The sequence below is a fragment of the Coloeus monedula genome (assembly GCF_965178545.1).
Source record: "Coloeus monedula genome assembly, chromosome: 24".
Classification (NCBI taxonomy): Eukaryota; Metazoa; Chordata; class Aves; order Passeriformes; family Corvidae; genus Coloeus; species Coloeus monedula.
Genome location: NC_138804.1, coordinates 6,428,822 through 6,446,214, shown reverse-complemented (window position 1 = coordinate 6,446,214; position 17,393 = coordinate 6,428,822). Strand labels below are relative to the sequence as shown.

General features: G+C 54.9%; 1 protein-coding gene across 6 annotated transcripts in view; it reads right to left on the bottom strand.

Moving 5' to 3' along the window:
• Positions 1-17,393, bottom strand: part of PUM1 (pumilio RNA binding family member 1) — a 78,122-nt gene that overhangs the window by 11,790 nt on the left and 48,939 nt on the right. For 4 of the 6 annotated variants that reach the window (XM_082296801.1, XM_082296804.1, XM_082296805.1 and 1 more), the window contains exons 11-18: positions 16,574-16,712; positions 15,068-15,211; positions 13,303-13,599; positions 9,745-9,981; positions 3,740-4,007; positions 2,868-2,997; positions 1,823-1,957; positions 372-509 (exon numbers count right to left, since the gene is read on the bottom strand). In XM_082296801.1, coding sequence (XP_082152927.1) covers positions 372-509; positions 1,823-1,957; positions 2,868-2,997; positions 3,740-4,007; positions 9,745-9,981; positions 13,303-13,599; positions 15,068-15,211; positions 16,574-16,712 — 1,488 coding nt within the window. The remainder of the gene's footprint in view (positions 1-371; positions 510-1,822; positions 1,958-2,867; positions 2,998-3,739; positions 4,008-9,744; positions 9,982-13,302; positions 13,600-15,067; positions 15,212-16,573; positions 16,713-17,393) is intronic. The other 2 variants (XM_082296803.1, XM_082296806.1) reach the window with 1 other exon arrangement.

Genomic DNA, 17,393 nt, shown 5'->3' with positions numbered 1-17,393 from the left:
AAACCCATCCTGCTCTGCCCTCCAAACCCGCCCTGCTCTGCCCTCTAAACCCATCCTGCTCTGCTCCCCAAACCCGCCCTGCTCTGCTCCCCAAACCCATCCTGCTCTGCTCCCCAAACCCGCCCTGCTCTGCTCCCCAAACCCATCCTGCTCTGCTCCCCAAACCCGCCCTGCTCTGCTCCCCAAACCCACCCTGCTCTGCTCTCACAGACCTGCCCAGAAATGGTAACAGGGATGTGACCAAGGCCTCCCTCATGTGGCTGCATCAACCTCGCAGGCGATGGTCGCTCAAACTGACAACTCCCAAGAGCTGAAGCCGCAGCCACTCCGAGGCTGCTCCAAGCAGGGCCAGGAGCTGGGCAGGGCCTCACCTGTCCCTTGAAGGCGTCGATGATGAACTGCAGGGACTGAGGCTGCACACACTCGATGCACTTCTGCACCACGTGGTTCCCGTTCTGGTCCTTGACGCACTTGAGCACGTGCCCGTCCAGCTCCCGAACCATCTCGTTCTACGGGAGGAGAGAGCACAAACAGAAAGCACCACCAGCATCCCCAGCTCAGGAGGGCACAGCTGGCACTGCTGGCCTGGGCAGGAATGGCACAGGAATGCTCCAGTGGCCACGAGATGAAGCTTTGCTGGGCTACAGCAACCAGCAGGGAAAATCCTGCTCTGCCATCCCATTAGAACCTGGCCTGCTGGGAGGGTCCCTGGAACGGGAGCTTGGAGCTCCATTCCAACCCAACCCATCCTGGGATTGCAGGAAGATGAAGCCCTTCTTGATGAGCATCCTCTTCCATGTATCCAAATTAAAGAAATCCCAACTGATCCACAGCGTTCCTGTGCATCCCCCAATTTCCTCTCTGCTCCCCTCAAAGAGAAACAAATCTAAAATGCCCAAAGTTCATGAAGTCTTTGTGCATCAGGGTCACCTGTCTCCAGAACAGGGTCAGCTCTGGGTTCAGAACTTGCTGGGATTTTACAGAGATGATAATTAAGGAATTAATGAAGTTCAGACATGACTGAGGTACCCCACGTGCAGGCTGGAAGCTGCACCCATGAACAGAAATGACACTTGGGGGCATTTTAATGCTCTGACAAAATCTGGGTGAGTTCAGTTTTGTAGCTGAATCAAACCCAGGAATTTCGGGAGAGCTGAGTACTCAAAAATGCCATTCTGGAGGAGACAGCAAATCCTTGGAGCAGCAGTGCTGGAGCCTGGCACTGCCCCACTGACACACTTGGCTCAGGCTCAGCCTAGAGGGAAGGACACTCCTAAAGCCTCTTTCAGATTTTTAATTTCATAACCTACACTGAGATTCCTGTTACAACCGTTCCCAACCCTTCCCGAGCCAGCCCTCCCAGCGTCTTTTTCCTCTCGATTCATTGTTCCTGAAACCCTTGAGGAAGAGCTTTATTAATGAGCTCTGAGTGGGGCTATCAGCCACATCTCTCCAAAGCCAGAACGAGGAGCTCCTCATCCATCTCCCTGCAGGAGCGCAGGATGCTGACCCACATAGCAATAACTCGGTGAATATTAAAGACAAAACTCTTCCTTCAAGGGATTTAAGAATCCCTTTTGATTCACTCTCATTCTCAGTTTTCCCTGTTTCCAGGCAATTAACAGAGAAGCAGCCCCACGGCCAGGGAAGGGGACAAGGAGATGACAACGACACCCAAGGACGGTGGCACGGACTCCTCACGCACAAGAAACACCACAAACATGCCAGGAACCAAACCAAGGGAACACCAGGCACGAGAAGGACAGGAGGGGACAGCTCAGGAACGTCAAACATCAAGAAGAAAGTTAAAATTGAAACTTACAATTACCTGCTGGTCTGGGGGGATGAACTCCAGGGCCTTCTGGATCACCCTGCAGCCGTACATCTGCAGGGCCAGGGACAGCACGTGGCCACGGATGCGCTCTGCCAGCGCCAGCTTCTGCTCCAGGCTGCCAAACTGCCACAGGAAACACGGTCACTGCCAGGACAAACGCCTCCCCTGGCCACTGGCACTGCCCTCCCAGCCTGGAGACAGGAGCTGCCCACTGAGGAGGGTCAACCCCATGGGAAGGGGTGGGTGAATGGGCACAGCCGGACGTGTTCTGTGTCTGCCTGGCACACCCCAAAGGGGCTGGAGCCACCAGGTGAACCCTGCCAGGTGAACCCTGCCAGGTGAACCCTGCCAGGTCACTAAGGCTGGACAGGTCACAGCCCCGAGGCTGCCAGAGCTCCAGGAGCACTGGGACAACACGGCCAGGCACAGGGTGGGATTGTTGGGGTGTCTGTGCAGGGCCAGGAGCTGGACTTGAGCCTTGGGGGTCCCTTCCAGCTCAGGAGATTCTGTGATTCTGATTCTCAGTTACTGGGCAGAAGCACCAGGAACAGCTGGTGGAGAAGGACCAGACCAGTGTCGAGAGAGAGGGACGGGGGTGGGACACACCACTGAGCCAGCAGCTGCTGCTACTGCAGAAGCTTCTCCTGTGTTCCTCAATCCAGGAGCACCAACAGCTCACCCTGGGCAAGTTCTGCTGGATCTGCATCTCAGAGAGTCCCAGGGCTGGGCTGGAAGGGACCTTAAGGCTCAGCTCATTCCAAGCCCTCTCCCCTTTCCACTGGACACTGACATCTCCTGGATATGTTGCTGTTTATCCCCACACTTTTGCATCTCAAGGTGTTACTTTCCAGATGAATCTGAGTCCCACCCTCAGCCACCCCAGCAGGAAAGATCCCACAGCCTGTGGGGAGGAGCTGGTGCCAGTGCTGACAGCTCTCCGTGGTTTTAGCCTCAAGGCAGGGTTTTCCAGGCCCATCCAGCACCTCGGGACAGCAGGAACCCCAGGAAGAGCTGCGGGGGAAGGCAGCCTTACCTCAAAGAACTTCTGGATGACGTAATTCCCGAACACATCCACCATGAGCTGATAGGCCGCCTGCAGGATCTCGTTGAACACCAGCTGCCGCTCTGCCGGGGTGGCACGCTCCAGCTTCAGCTGAATAAACCTGGAGAACAAGGCCTGGTGTGATGCCACGGGCACATCTGCTCATTCAAACCCTCTCCAAAGCCCCACCCGCGTGTTCCAGAAACCACCGTGAAAGATCCCATTAGGCATGAAGCATTTCCATTAACCTGAGCGTCCTATTACAAGTTAAATACCCAAATTAAAGACCTCTTAATGACCCACAACCTGCAAAGCTCTTGCAAACAGTTTATCCAGCCATCTGAAAGCTCGGGGTGGGCACAGCCATGAGGTCCACGGCCACATGTTGGAATCCTCATTCCAAGCAAAGCAGATCTCAATGGAATAATGCAGCAAATCTCGTGTCCAGCTGGCTTTTAAAATGAATCAAGCTGTGCCAGTGGGATGAGTGAGCAAACCACAGAGCAGGGAAGCTCCTTTTAGAGGAGGAGTTCCTGCTACCAGCACTTGTCCCCAGCCTAGGAAGGGCAGGAGTGTGACCTGTGTGCTTGACTTTCCCCACTTATTCTTTGCTCTGCCTCAGCTTTGGGAGGTGACAAATTTGAGCTTTTTTACTGTTTCCACTGCCTTTGCCTCCATCCTCAGCTTCCTCCCACCTCTCCTGCTGCCCTGGCAAGGCCTGAGTTCACAGAAGCCTTCTGGGGGTGGCGGGCAGGATGAAGACAACACCGAACAACTGCGGAAAGCAACCCCAAAGCTCAGCCCGGCGGCGAAACACAAGGGCCGCTCCCTCGAGGAGCAGCCGGGCCCGGCCCCGCTCCCACCTGGATCCGTGCTGGTCCTGCGAGAACTCCATGATGTGGCCGGCGATCTCGCGCAGCTGCAGGTTGGGGTAGCGGTTGTTGCGGAAGTCCTCGAGCAGGCGGCTGCGGCCCGAGGGCATCACGTCGGACATGCCGTAGCGCAGGCGGGACGAGGGGAACAGCGTGCTGCTGGGGCTGAACAGGCTCGAGGCGCTGCTCGCGCTGCGGTACTTGGCCTCCGCCCCCGGTGCCGCCGAGATGTAGCGGCCGCTGCCGTTCGTCAGCCCCCCTGGAGGGAACAGGAACAGGGATGGGATTGATGGGATAGGGGAACAGGGATGGGATGGGATTGATGGGATAGGGGAACAGGGATGGGATGGGATTGATGGGATATGGGAACAGGCAGGGATGGGATTGATGGGATACGGGAACAGGGATGGGATGGGATTGATGGGATATGGGAACAGGCAGGGATGGGATTGATGGGATACGGGAACAGGGATGGGATGGGATTGATGGGATATGGGAACAGGCAGGGATGGGATTGATGGGATACGGGAACAGGGATGGGATGGGATTGATGGGATACAGGAACAGGCAGGGATGGGATTGATGGGATACGGGAACAGGGATGGGATTGATGGGATAGGGGAACAGGCAGGGATGGGATTGATGGGAGATGGGAACAGGCAGGGATGGGATTGATGGGATATGGGAACAGGCAGGGATGGGATTGATGGGACACAGGAACAGGGATGGGATTGATGGGACACAGGAACAGGGATGGGATGGGATTGATGGGATATGGGAACAGGAACAGGGATGGGATTGATGGGATATGGGAACAGGAACAGGGATGGGATTGATGGGAGATGGGAACAGGGATGGGATGGGATCGATGGGATATGGGAACAGGCAGGGATGGGATTGATGGAATATGGGAACAGGAACAGGGATGGGATTGATGGGATATGGGAACAGGGATGGGATGGGATCGATGGGATATGGGAACAGGGATGGGATTGATGGGATAGGGGAACAGGGATGGGATTGATGGGATAGGGGAACAGGCAGGGATGGGATTGATGGGAGATGGGAACAGGAACAGGGATGGGATTGATGGGATATGGGAACAGGCAGGGATGGGATTGATGGGATATGGGAACAGGGATGGGATCGATGGGATATGGGAACAGGCAGGGATGGGATTGATGGGATATGGGAACAGGCAGGGATGGGATTGATGGGACACAGGGATGGGACTTTGGATCCCCGAGCTGTGCTCCACAACAGGGGGGTCTGGCATTCAGCTGGGCAGGATTCCTAGGTGGGATTTCTAGGAAGAATTTCTAGGTGGGATTTCCCCACTGAAAGGGTGCTCAGGCATTGGAAGTGCCCAGGGAGGTCAGGAGTGCCCATCCCGGGAGGTGTGCCAGGAATCCCTGGATGTGGCACTCCGGGCTGGCTGATCAGGCACAGCTTGGCCTCGCTGGCCCTCAAGGGCTTTTCCAGCCTCAGGGATCCCATCCTGTCACTCCTGACCAAGCTGAGCGAGCTGCCCTCCAAGGCATTTGGATGGGGACGTGTCCAAGCAGCCGCGGCGCTGCTGGAGCAGGGTGGGAAGGGCTGAGCTCCAGCAGAGGGCCCTGGGGACCCCTCCTGCACCAGGACATTCCGTGATTCTGACTCTTCTCAGTGATGTCAGATCTGTGGCTGCGATTCTCTGACACACAGAACAACTTCTGCTCCTCCCTCTGCGTCCTGAACCAGACCAGTGGCAATCCCAACCCTCCCAAATTGGAGCTTTTTTGCTGTTTCCACTGCCTTTGCCTCCATCTTTCCCACCTCTCCTGCTGCCCTGGCAAGCACTGAGCTGAAAGAAGCCTGGGGGTGGGGGACAGATAAAACCTGAAATCACTGTTAAATTTGGGTGAATACCAATGAATTAAAACCAACAAAATTTTTAAAACCCTGTGCTTTCACAAATGGCTGAAATATCTGCACCCACATTAAAAAGATGCTGTTTCCCAAAACACTCCCAAAAAATATTCCCAAAACCAGGAATCCGGAGACAGGTGATGGTTCACCACACAGGGAGCAGAGGGAAGACTTCACAGGAACAAACCTAAACCTTGCAATGCTGCTTCCCTGCCTGCACTTCTCCAGGATTTGGCTCAGCTCTGTGGCAGAGGATTTGGTTCCTGCCTTTCCTGCAGGGCTCGGGATCCCTCTGCTGGTCACGGAGCGCAGGAAGAGCCCGCACGGATCCTCCCGGCTGGAACAAAGGCCTCAGCTACAGAGGCCAAGGTGAGGCAGGGGGGAATCACAGGGAAATGAAGCTGCAGCAATCTGTGCTACGGAGAGGAGAGCTCCAAGGAAACCTTGGCAGGGCTGGCTGCAGAGAACCAGCTCCTGGCAGCTGGGCTGGAATGAAAATATTCCATGAAAACAGAGCCATCGACACCTGGAGGGAGCTCCAGGGCAGGAAACGCTGCTGGAGAATTCTGTATCTGGTAACAGCCTAATTAATTATTAATTATGACCTCTGTGGCTCACTCCCAGCCCAGGATATTCTGTGATTCTACACCTCTGAGCTGGGCAAATTTCTCTGGAGCTGGTGCCAAAACTCCCCCTTCCCAAGAAACAGGAGGAATCCTTTTCTCCCTTTTTTCCCAAGGAAAAGGAGAGCTGAGAACTCCTTGTGCTGCCTCACAATGAGATCCATCACCTCCTGCACCCTCCTGACTCCCAAAAGCCCCCATCTATTGCTGGATATTCCTGATATTCCTGTCTCCTGGGAGCACCGGGATTGCCACAGCCCAGTAAAGCACCTTGCAGGTGAAGGAAGGGACAAGCTGATGCTTCCCACACATCCGAAATTCTCAGAATCCCAACGTTTTGTTTCAATGCCTGGAGCAAAGTAAAGAGTTGGGACTGAAGTGGAAAACAGTTCCTGGTGGGAAAGGGGAGGGTCTGGCTGTTCTCTCTGAGCTCAGAGCACCATCAGCACAGAAAATCTGTCAGAGGTTTGCTGAGAAAACCCCCACCACTTGGAGATCCAAAATAAACCAGGAATGACTCCACTTTTCCCCCACCTCTCTCTCTCCTCATGGAAATGCTGCCTGCACATCTCCCCACGATGCTCAATGTCATCCTGGGAACACAGAGATCCTGTGGGGGACAAACTTCCTAAACCCCAGTTCTGACCCTGACCTGTGGCCCTGGGGTGCCTGCAGCTGCTCTGTGCCACGCTGTGGTTGGGAATGGGCACTGCTCAGACCCCTGACTCCACTCAGTAACTTACACATCTCTAATTCTGATCAACCCCGGGCGCAGAGAGCCCCTGCCAGCACCCAGAGGTGTGGATTGGCTCACAGCTGCTCATTCCTTACACCTTGGAGTATCAGGCTCGGTTCTAGCTCAGCCTTGGTCCTCCAGGGGCTCTTTCCACAGGGGCTGGGTGTGGTTATTTCAGGCACTCAGCACTGCCCAGACACTTCACAAGGTCACTTTACAGCACCAGCCAAATCCCAGCTTGATAAATCCCCCTCATTTTTCAGCGCTCGGAGCTCCCAGGGAGCCAGAGCCGGATGTCTGCAGAGCCCAGCGAGCCAAGCAGGGATTGCCTCCCGCCCCAGGGACGTGGCAAAGGCAAAGCCACACCTCAGCCTGCTTTAGGCACAGCTTTGCTGATCGCAGCTCGGGTTTAAAGCCAGCTTTGGTCACTGGGGAGCCCTGGAATCAGCTGCTGGCAGTGACCCCCTCAGGCTGTGCCCCCTCAGGAGGAGCCCAGGGCGGACGTTCCAAACCCCAGGAATTTCCATTCGTTTTCCCATCTATCCCTTCATTTTCAGATATTCAGGAACAGCTCCGGGCCTCGGTATCACAAACTGCTCCTGGGATCACTCCCGAGGGAAAAGGAGTCAGCCTTGAGCTTCTTACACGGAGCAATGTCTGTGCTGTCTGCCATGGAATGGTTTGGGTGGGAAGCGACCTCAAAGCTCATCCCATCCCATCCCATGGCAGGGACACCTCCCACTGTGCCAGGCTGCTCCAGCCCCAATGTCCAGCCTGGCCTTGGGCACTGCCAGGGATCCAGGGGCAGCCCCAGCTGCTCTGGCAATTCCATGCCAGCCCCTGCCCACCCTGCCAGGGAACAATTCCTGCCCAGCACCTCATAAAAATCTACTCTCCTTCAGCTTAAACCCATCCTCTCTTGTCCTGTCCCTCCATCCCTTGTCCCTCTGCAGCTCTCCTGGAGCCCCCTTAGGCCCTGGAAGGGGCCCTAGGATCTCCCTGGAGCCTTCAGAGCCATTAAAATTTATCTCATAACCAAAGGAAACCAGAGCTCCCCCTCCCACTGCCCTCCACTACCGGTGAAAGAGAAACTTAACAAAAATAAAATGACCTTTCATGGATTTCAAGGTCAAAGCCACACAAATCAGAGCTGTCCCAGGTGAGATCTGACCTACAGCATCACCCAGCATGGGCCAGCCATGGAGGGGACCTGGCTACAAGGACAGGAATATTCTGGGAAGTTGGGAAGCCCCACACTGATCCTCTGGAGCACAACCCATTTCTGGGGCTGCTGACTCCAATTTCTTTCCAGAGCTCGTTCCCAAACAGATCCTCCTTCCTCTGGGCCACAGGAACTCTTAAAGAGTCTTTGATTCCGAAGAATTTTTAAGATTCTTCTCTTTGCTGCAGGGGCAACCAAGTTTTTCCTGCTGCCAGCTTTGGGCTCTGCCTCCTGCCCAGCACGAATTCACTGTGGCCATTTACCTGCCAGCCAAGGACTGCACAGCTGCATAAACAAAGCTCAAATCCTTCCAGTTCTGTGAAAGCTCTGAGCAAGGCTAAATCCAAAGCCGACCTCCCGAGCTCAGATTGATGGCTATTCCAGCTAACCTCGAGCCAGCAGGGAATTTATCCCACATGCATGGAATAAATGTGATCAATACCGTGTCTGCTGAGGGGGAGAACTGCTCTGAGGAGCAGAAGTTTTGTTAAACCCAGCAGATTCATGACACGACCTAAACCAAGTGAATTTTGGGGAGGAAATATTAAATTACCTGCTGCAGGTGCAACAAATAATCTCTTTGGTTTGTTTATGAGGGAATGAACATTTCAGGAGGCTCAGGTGAGCACTGCTTTATTATTTAATATTTGCTTTATTTATTTTCAAGATTTACTTGATTGTGGGCCAGGCAGAAGCTCTTTGAGAAGATTCAGCTGCACAAAGTCATGGATCTTCCCAAAATTATTTCTCCTGTGCTTTTGATAAGGCCACAGTGATGGGAAATTTTCCAGGGCAAACTCACCAAATCCCCAGCTCAAAGCTGAGCACTGCTCCAGAGAATATTGGTCAAAAGGAGGAATTGTATTCCAAGCTCATTATTCTTAATTTAACGGGTACTTTAAAACATCCCCTTTAAAACCATTTAAATTGAAGATCTGCCCTCCTTATCTGTTTTATTCCACAAACCATTGCTGCTGTTACCAAGATCTGTACAAGAAAACCCTGGATTTTAAACACTTGGGAATATTATCCCTAACTCGGAGCTGAGGAACTGGGAGGAAAGACAGAAACCTCCCGTTCCCAACACACACCGTGAGGGCTGCCCTTGATGATATTGGAGATTTCTCTCCACCTAAATGATTCTGTGATCCCACACAACTCCTGCCTCAGTGCTGCAGGGGGACTGCAGGGAAATCAGGGAATGGTTTGGGATGGAAAAGACCTCAAAGCTCATCCAGGAACACCTCCCACTGTCCCAGGCTGCTCCAGCCCCAATGTCCAGCCTGGCCTTGGGCACTGCCAGGGATCCAGGGGCAGCCCCAGCTGCTCTGGCAATTCCATGCCAGCCCCTGCCCACCCTGCCAGGGAACAATTCCTTCCCCAGATCCCGCCCAGCCCTGCCCTCTGGCACTGGGAAGCCGTTCCCTGTGTGCTGGCACAGCCACCTCCGTGTGATCCCACACAGCTCTGTGCTGCAGGAGCAGCGAGAGCAGAGCAGGGCCCTTACCCAGGTTCAGGCTGGAGGAGGATCCGTGCGAGGACAAGGAAGGAGGAGGAGTCTGCGAGTGGCCGGGCCCCTGGCTGGGCAGGGGCATCCCCACGGGCCCGGGGGACGAGGAGAAGCCGAGGCCGTTGTAGAAGCTGTGCCCGATGGGGGTCAGGCTGCTCGAGGTCCTCTTGTACAGGTCGCTGCTGCCCGTCAGCGAGTCCCGGCGCGAGCCGCTGCCCGTGGTGGAGTTTGCCACTGGAAAAACAGGAAAACTGGGAGATGCCAACCAGCCCAGAGCACTGGAGAGCCACGGCTGCAGTGCAGCGGGCCACTGTGGGATGAAGTGATGGAATCAGGCATTAAAGCCACCTTGGGAACGATCAATCAGCTTAAAAAATTATCGGGGATCTTGGCTTTGACTTCAGAGCGTTGGGAGGTTTTATTGTGACAGAGCACATGGAGAAACAGCTCCTAAAACCCACAAGGAGGAAGGTCAAAGGATGAAAATCGCCCTAAAGGAAGGGACCACGTTGGTTCGGGACACCCTGAGCACTCTGGGGACACCCTGAGCACTCTGGGGACACCTTGAGCACTTTGGGGACACCCTGAGCACTCTGGGGGACACCCTGAGCACTTGAGGGACACCCTGAGCACTCTGGGGACACCCTGAGCACTTTGGGGACACCCTGAGCACTTGAGGGACACCCTGAGCACTCTGGGGACACCCTGAGCACCTGAGGGACACCCTGAGCACTCTGGGGACACCCTGAGCAACTGAGGGACACCCTGAGCACTTTGGGGACACCTTGAGCACCTGGGGACACCCTGAGCACCTGAGGGACACCCTGAGCACTTTGGGGACACCCTGAGCACCTGAGGGACACCCTGAGCACTTTGGGGATACCCTGAGCACTTTGGGGACACCCTGAGCACGTTGGGGACACCCTGAGCACTCTGGGGACACCCTGAGCACTCTGGGGGACACCCTGAGCACTCTGGGGACACCCTGAGCACTTTGGGGACACCCTGAGCACTCTGGGGGACCCCCTGAGCACTTTGGGGACACCCTGAGCACTCTGGGGGACCCCCTGAGCACTTTGGGGACACCCTGAGCACTTTGGGAACACCCTGAGCACTTTGGGGACACCCTGGGCACTCTGGGGGACACCCTGAGGACTTTGGGGATACCCTGAGCACCAGGGGACACCCTGAGCACTTTGGGGACACCCTGAGCACTCTGGGGACACCCTGAGCACTTGGGGGACACCCTGAGCACGTTGGGGACACCCTGAGCACTCTGGGGACCCCCTGAGCACTTTGGGGACACCCTGAGCACTCTGGGGACCCCCTGAGCACTTTGGGGACACCCTGAGCACTTTGGGGATACCCTGAGCACTTTGGGGACACCCTGAGCACTCTGGGGGACACCCTGAGCACTTTGGAGACACCCTGAGCACCTGGGGACATCCTGGGCACTTTGGGGACACCCTGAGCACTTTGGGGGACACCCTGAGCACTTTGGGGATACCCTGAGCACTTGGGGGACACCCTGAGCACTTTGGGGACACCCTGAGCACCTGAGGGACACCCTGGGCACTTTGGGGACACCCTGAGCACTTTGCTGAGGCCCTTCAGGAGAAGGTTTGAGCTCCCCAGAGCTCCTCTCCCCCAGGCTCCCGGGGAGAACAGCAGACTTTAACTCCTGCTCCTGTTTGTTGCCGGCATCGGAGCCAAAGCAAAGCAGCAGGAGATTTTCTCTCTCTGTGTTTGCTCAGCAGTGTGTTCAGCCTGGTGCACATTCACCCGAAATCCTTGTGCTCACCTTTCCTCAGATGAGAAAAGAGCTCCTGTTTGCCCTCAGCTTTATGGGGCTGGAAATCAGAATTCAATTGCACTCACAGCCCCCATGGTTTTTACGAGCTGTCTCGATGGGCAAATACAAACTCTTTAAATGCACGGTCAACTTGAGGGAGAAGAAATCAATCTTGCATTAAACTCTTGTTTAATAAACAGTGGAATTGTGAACTGCACTGAAGGAATCATTTCCCATGAGTGCACAGGGGCTGCAGGAACAGCAGGATCCGAGCTCTGTTCGCTGACTGAGGGAACGCAACTCTGTGCATCTTGGCACTGAGCACAGCACTCCTGGAATTCAATTAGTTAAAGAAACTGAGGCCAGAGAAGCAAATGCTGGGTTTACCTGGAACCAAGAGGGTTCAAATTCTCCAGCTGGGCTGAAGAGAAATATTTAGAATAACTTTTTATTCCAAACTGTTATTCTGTGAGGTGACAGCACCTCCCTGAGCCTGTTCTGATGGAGCCAGGCTGGAACCTGCCCCTCACGCTGATGAAAGCAGCAAAGTTCAGGAATTAATTACTGCCCTGAGACTGAGCAGTAATTAAAACAATTGTTTCACTTTGAAGAACCACAAACCTAAGGAGAAAAAAAACCCTAAAAAACCACAGACATCTCTGGGTGGGTTTGATTGTGAAAGAACCTTGGTCTCCAGCTGCCCAGCAACATCCAACCACCCTGGGAGGGAGCTGTCTCACAAGCACAGCGATTCTTTTGGTGTGTGATGGGAACAACTCCCAGAATAAAGCAGGGAAACCACCTCGGATCAGCCTTTCCAAAGTCACCAAGAGCTCCTCAGGCTTTACTCCGAGGTGAGAGGGGTGGACACACTTGGAGCCAACTCCTGGCAGCCCAGTATTCCACATGCAGGGGAAAAATCCTCACCAAGGGCTGACTGACGGTGTGTGTAACAAACCAAGTTCATTACTCTGGGACTGCTAATTATCACCTCCTAAAAGCATTTTTGCCAAGAACTGCTGCAGATTTAAAAAGCCTGAAGCAGTCCCTAAAGGAGAATTTCCAGTGAGGCTGGGATGGATGAGGAGGGGACAGCCAGCCCTGCTGCTGTCCCCCTGCCAGTCAGTCCCGCTCACTGCTCATCAACTGGGGACACCCTGGGATCTTTGGGGACACCCTGAACACTTTGGGGACACCCTGGGCTCTTTGGGGACACCCTGAACACTTTAGGGACACCCTGGGCTCTTTGGGGACACCCTGAACACTTTGGGGACACCCTGGGCTCTTTGGGGACACCCTGAACACTTTAGGGACACCCTGGGCTCTTTGGGGACACCCTGAGCACTCTGGGGACACCCTGAGCACTTTGGGGACATCCTGGGCTCTTTGGGGACACCCTGAGCACCTGGGGGACACCCTGAGGACCTGCTGCTGTCCCCCTGCCAGTCAGTCCAGCTCACTGCTCATCGACTGCACAGCCACTTGGCTCCAAAAATCCTTCCTTTCCCTGTACCCTTTTCCTCACACCAATCCTGCCCTTTCAACGACAGGCTGCCTACAGCAAGGGGCAAGATGATACCAAAGATCTTTTCCCACCCTCATTCCCAATGCTGAGGCAGGATTTGTGCAGGATCACGGAACCCTTCAGGTGGAAAAAGACCTTTAACATCATCGCCCATCTGCTCCGAGCACAAACCCCAGCAGATCCTTAACCCTGGGCCTCTCCTCGCCCTCCTTTTCCCGGGAAGAGCCGCAGTCCTCACCCGCTGTGCCGAAGCCGCCCAGCGCCGAGCCCAGCGTGGCTCCCAGGGAGCTGCTGCTGCCGAAGCCCAGCGAGGTGTTGGCGGGCTGGGCCGAGCCCTGCGAGAACAGCGAGCTGCTCTGCGAGTTGCTGCTCAGGGAGTTGTTGCCGTAGAAGGAGCTGGAGGCCAGGTTGCTGGTGGGCTGCTGCTGGGGCTGGGGCTGCGGCTGCTGCGTGCCCAGGGGTCGGAAGGGGCCGTTGGTGGTCCCTGCCAGCCCTCCTGCCGCTCCGTTGGCCGACGCCGCGGCCGCCGCCACCGCTGCGGGACACGAAAATGGGGAAAACGTTGGGAAAAGGCACTGAAAATCACGGAGGAAATCCATTTTTGTCACACTTCTGGAAGTTAAAAGTTAGCAGGTTGCTTTGAATTGCTACAGGTTTTTCTTTCAGGATGAAAATCTCCCTTTTGCAGCAAACTCTGCATAAAGCTCTGTTTGTTCTGAGCTGCCCCAACCGTGCCCACCGCCCCCAGACTCCAGCCATGGCCAGCTGTTACTGCTGCTCTCGTGATGCTGGAGCTGCACTGATCAAAAGCAGGACTGGTTCTCTCTCCAAAGACCCCAGATTGCAGACCCGCACTCGCAAGGGCCAATTAAGAAACCCAGGTTTTGAAAGAATTGAAATGATCCTTCAGCAGATGAAATGTGAACCTGCGGTGCCAAGAACATCAAACCCGAGGACTTTTGGTTTTCAGCCAGTTCCAAAGTTAAAGAAAAAGCAAAATAAACAAGAGCTACGAGAAAACAATTAAAAGGCCCATTTCAGAATCTGAGCCCAGCGCTGGCAGGGGCTGCTCACACCGATGGATTCTGGCTGAAAAACCCTTCCCCAGCCTTGAACTGCCAAGGAACCCAAATAAACGCCAAAGCAACTCACACCAAAGGCACACTGATGATACCATAAAGTGCAAATCCTGGAACGGTTTGGGTGGAAAGGACCTCAAAACTCACCCAGTGCCACCCCAGGGACACCTCCCACTGTGCCAGGCTGCTCCAGCCCCAATGTCCAGCCTGGCCTTGGGCACTGCCAGGGATCCAGGGGCAGCCCCAGCTGCTCTGGCAATTCCATGCCAGCCCCTGCCCACCCTGCCAGGGAACAATTCCTGCCCAAGATCCCATCCAGCCCTGCCCTCTGGCACTGGGAAGCCATTCCCTGGCTCCTGGCCCTGAATCCCTTGTCCCCAGTCCCTCTGCAGCTCTCCTGGAGCCCCTTTAGGCCCTGCCAGGGGCTCGCAGCTCTCCCTGGAGCCGTCTGGGAATTCTGAAGGCTCAAGTAGCTGGGAAAGCAAGTGCCAGCAGATAAATTTAAACAACTGCTGTGAAACTCTACAAAATAATTCAAGTTCCTGCTCCTCCCCCTCTCCGTGGCTGCTCCAGAGGCTCAGGAAAGTTGAGCACAGAGAAGGTTTCTCAACAACAATCCCTGGATGGATCTCAGTGAGGGCAAGTTTGTCATCATTGCCAGTGGAGCACGGAGGGGTGGGGACACCGGGGACAGAGCAGTCACTTGGAGGGACCAGAGGTCACCTGGGAGGGGACAGGACTCACCTGCCTGAGCAGGAGGGGACAGGACTCACCTGCCTGACCAGGAGGGGACAGGGACTCACCTGCCTGACCAGGAGGGGACAGGGACTCACCTGTCTGACCTGGGAGGGGACAGGGACTCACCTGTCTGACCTGGGAGGGGACAGGACTCACCTGCCTGACCAGGGAGGGGACAGGACTCACCTGCCTGGGCTGCAGAAGAGCTGATGATGACAGGGGCAGGGGCCACCAGGCGCACAGGGGCCCCCAGGCCGTTCCTGGCCCCGGCGTTGACCACGAGGGCTCCGGTTTGGTCGTAGTAGGCAGCAGGAGCCAGCACTGGGTACCCTGCAGGGGCAAACACAGGTGACAGGGCAGGTGACAAACAGCTCAGTCATCTCCAGGTGACTGCAGGGTTTTTAAAAGAAAATCTGAATGGGGAAAAAAAAGCACAACAACCCCCAAAAAATCCCCAACTTTACACCAGGTAAGATTTCCAGGTAGAAAAGGCTTCTTCCCTCCCTGAACCTTTTGTATTACATTGTCCCCAGTGCAAATTCAGCTAAAAAAAGGGTTTAGAATACAAAAGCACCATTTCTGTTCCATTTTAAGTACGTGTGCTGGGATCTCTCAGAGCTGGGAACACCCTGCACGTCCAGGGTGCACCCACAGGGAACTTCCAGTTGGGTATTTTGGAAGGCTGGTACCATAAAATATCCTTTAATGTATGTAAATAAACCCTCCTAAATGCTGGTGACACACAGAGCAGCAGACTGACAGCAGAACACAGCGATTTAGGCACCTCATTATGGAATTCTACATTAAATGAAAACGTTTAAAATTAAATGCAGCGACTCTCAAAGGTGGGGGGTCACTAAGAGAACGCTCCCTGTGAATATTTGCTTTGCAAATATAGGCACAAACATGTATCTGTAATTGTATATATGCGTGCATTTGCTTTGCAAATACAACCCAAACAACCCAGATTAAAGGAAATCGGCACAGTTCACTCTGCAATTTAATACTGCAACGTTCTTCTCAAACAATAAAAAACCCCATTAACAACCATGTGACACTGCCAGCAAGGATCCAAATAATAAATCCAAATAATCCCTTTTTCCTTACATTTGACCAGCAGGACACATCTGCACATTATTCTGATGAGCTCAGGTGTGGCCTCTGCCATCACAGTAATGCCCTGAATAACCGAACGTCAGCAGTTTTACCCCAAAGCCTCACGGATCAGAGGCAGAATTCCTACACGAAGAGCTAGAAATGAGAGCTAAACCCTGCTCCCTTTTATCCCTTTTCTTTCCCTGTTTTTAAGCCTCTGTGAAGAGGAGGGGAAGCCACTGCTAAGTCGAGCACCGGGCGGGGATGGAGAGCTGAGGTGAATGAACGGGGCTAAGAAACCTCTGAGGTTTAAAATGCAGATCCCATAAGCTTGAAGGGTCCACAGAAAAATCTGGAGGTCATTTTCCATAGGAGCCATCAATTCTGGGAGTGCCACAGGGGGCCAACACTGCTGTCACCTGTGCCACAAGGTCACCGGTGACCCCTCAGTGCTGCCGGGGGGACACACCCAACCCTCGAGTTAACCCCTGGATTAACCCCCCAACCAACACAAGCAGGCACTGCCCATGCCAGGCTAAGGCAGCCCCAGGAGATCCCATTTCCCAGGCCCTCCCTGGCCCTGGGAGGTGCTGGTACCTGGCATTCCCGCTGCCAGCCCCTGGCCGAAGGCGAGCGCGGAGTTGACGGCAGCGGCGGCCACCAGAGGATCCGTCTGCTGGCCCTGCTGGTTCTGGTTGGGAGTCAGGGGACGCTGGCTGGCTCCTCCACGGAGAACCTGGAGAGGACAGAACAGCCACGGGGTCATTCTGGGATGCAGGGGCGAGCCACCATCATCAGGCAGGAGCAGGAGCAGCACCGGCAATAGGGGCACCTCTCTCCTTTGCTCTTAATTGGCTTTTCCTGACACTCAAAAATGACACTGAGGGGCTGGAGCGAGTCCAGGGAAGGGAACGGAGCCCCAGGAGCGGCTGAGGGAGCTGGGAAAGGGGCTGAGCCTGGAGCAAAGGAGGCTCAGGGGGGCCCTTGTGGCTCTGCACAAGTCCCTGACAGGAGGGGGCAGCCGGGGGGGTCGGGCTCTGCTCCCAGGGAACAGGGACAGGAGGAGAGGGAACGGCCTCAGGCTGGGCCAGGGGAGGCTCAGGGTGGATTTTGGGGAAAATTCCTTCACTGAAAGGGTGGTCAGGGTTGGAACAGGCTGCCCAGGACAGGGGTGGAGTCCCCATCCCCAGAAATGTTCAAAACACACACGGGGGGTCAGGGCTAGGTTAATGCTTGGACTCCACAATCTTTAGAGAGCTTTTCCAACCTTTCTAATTCCCTGATCCCACCTCCAACACTCATCCTCTGTCACAAGTGTTTAGGAGCCATCAGCTGACGTTTTGTGCCTGTCACCACTAAAAGCCCCTTGAGCAGAACCTTACAAAGCCCAGTTCAGGAGCTGGGGCTGACTACGGGG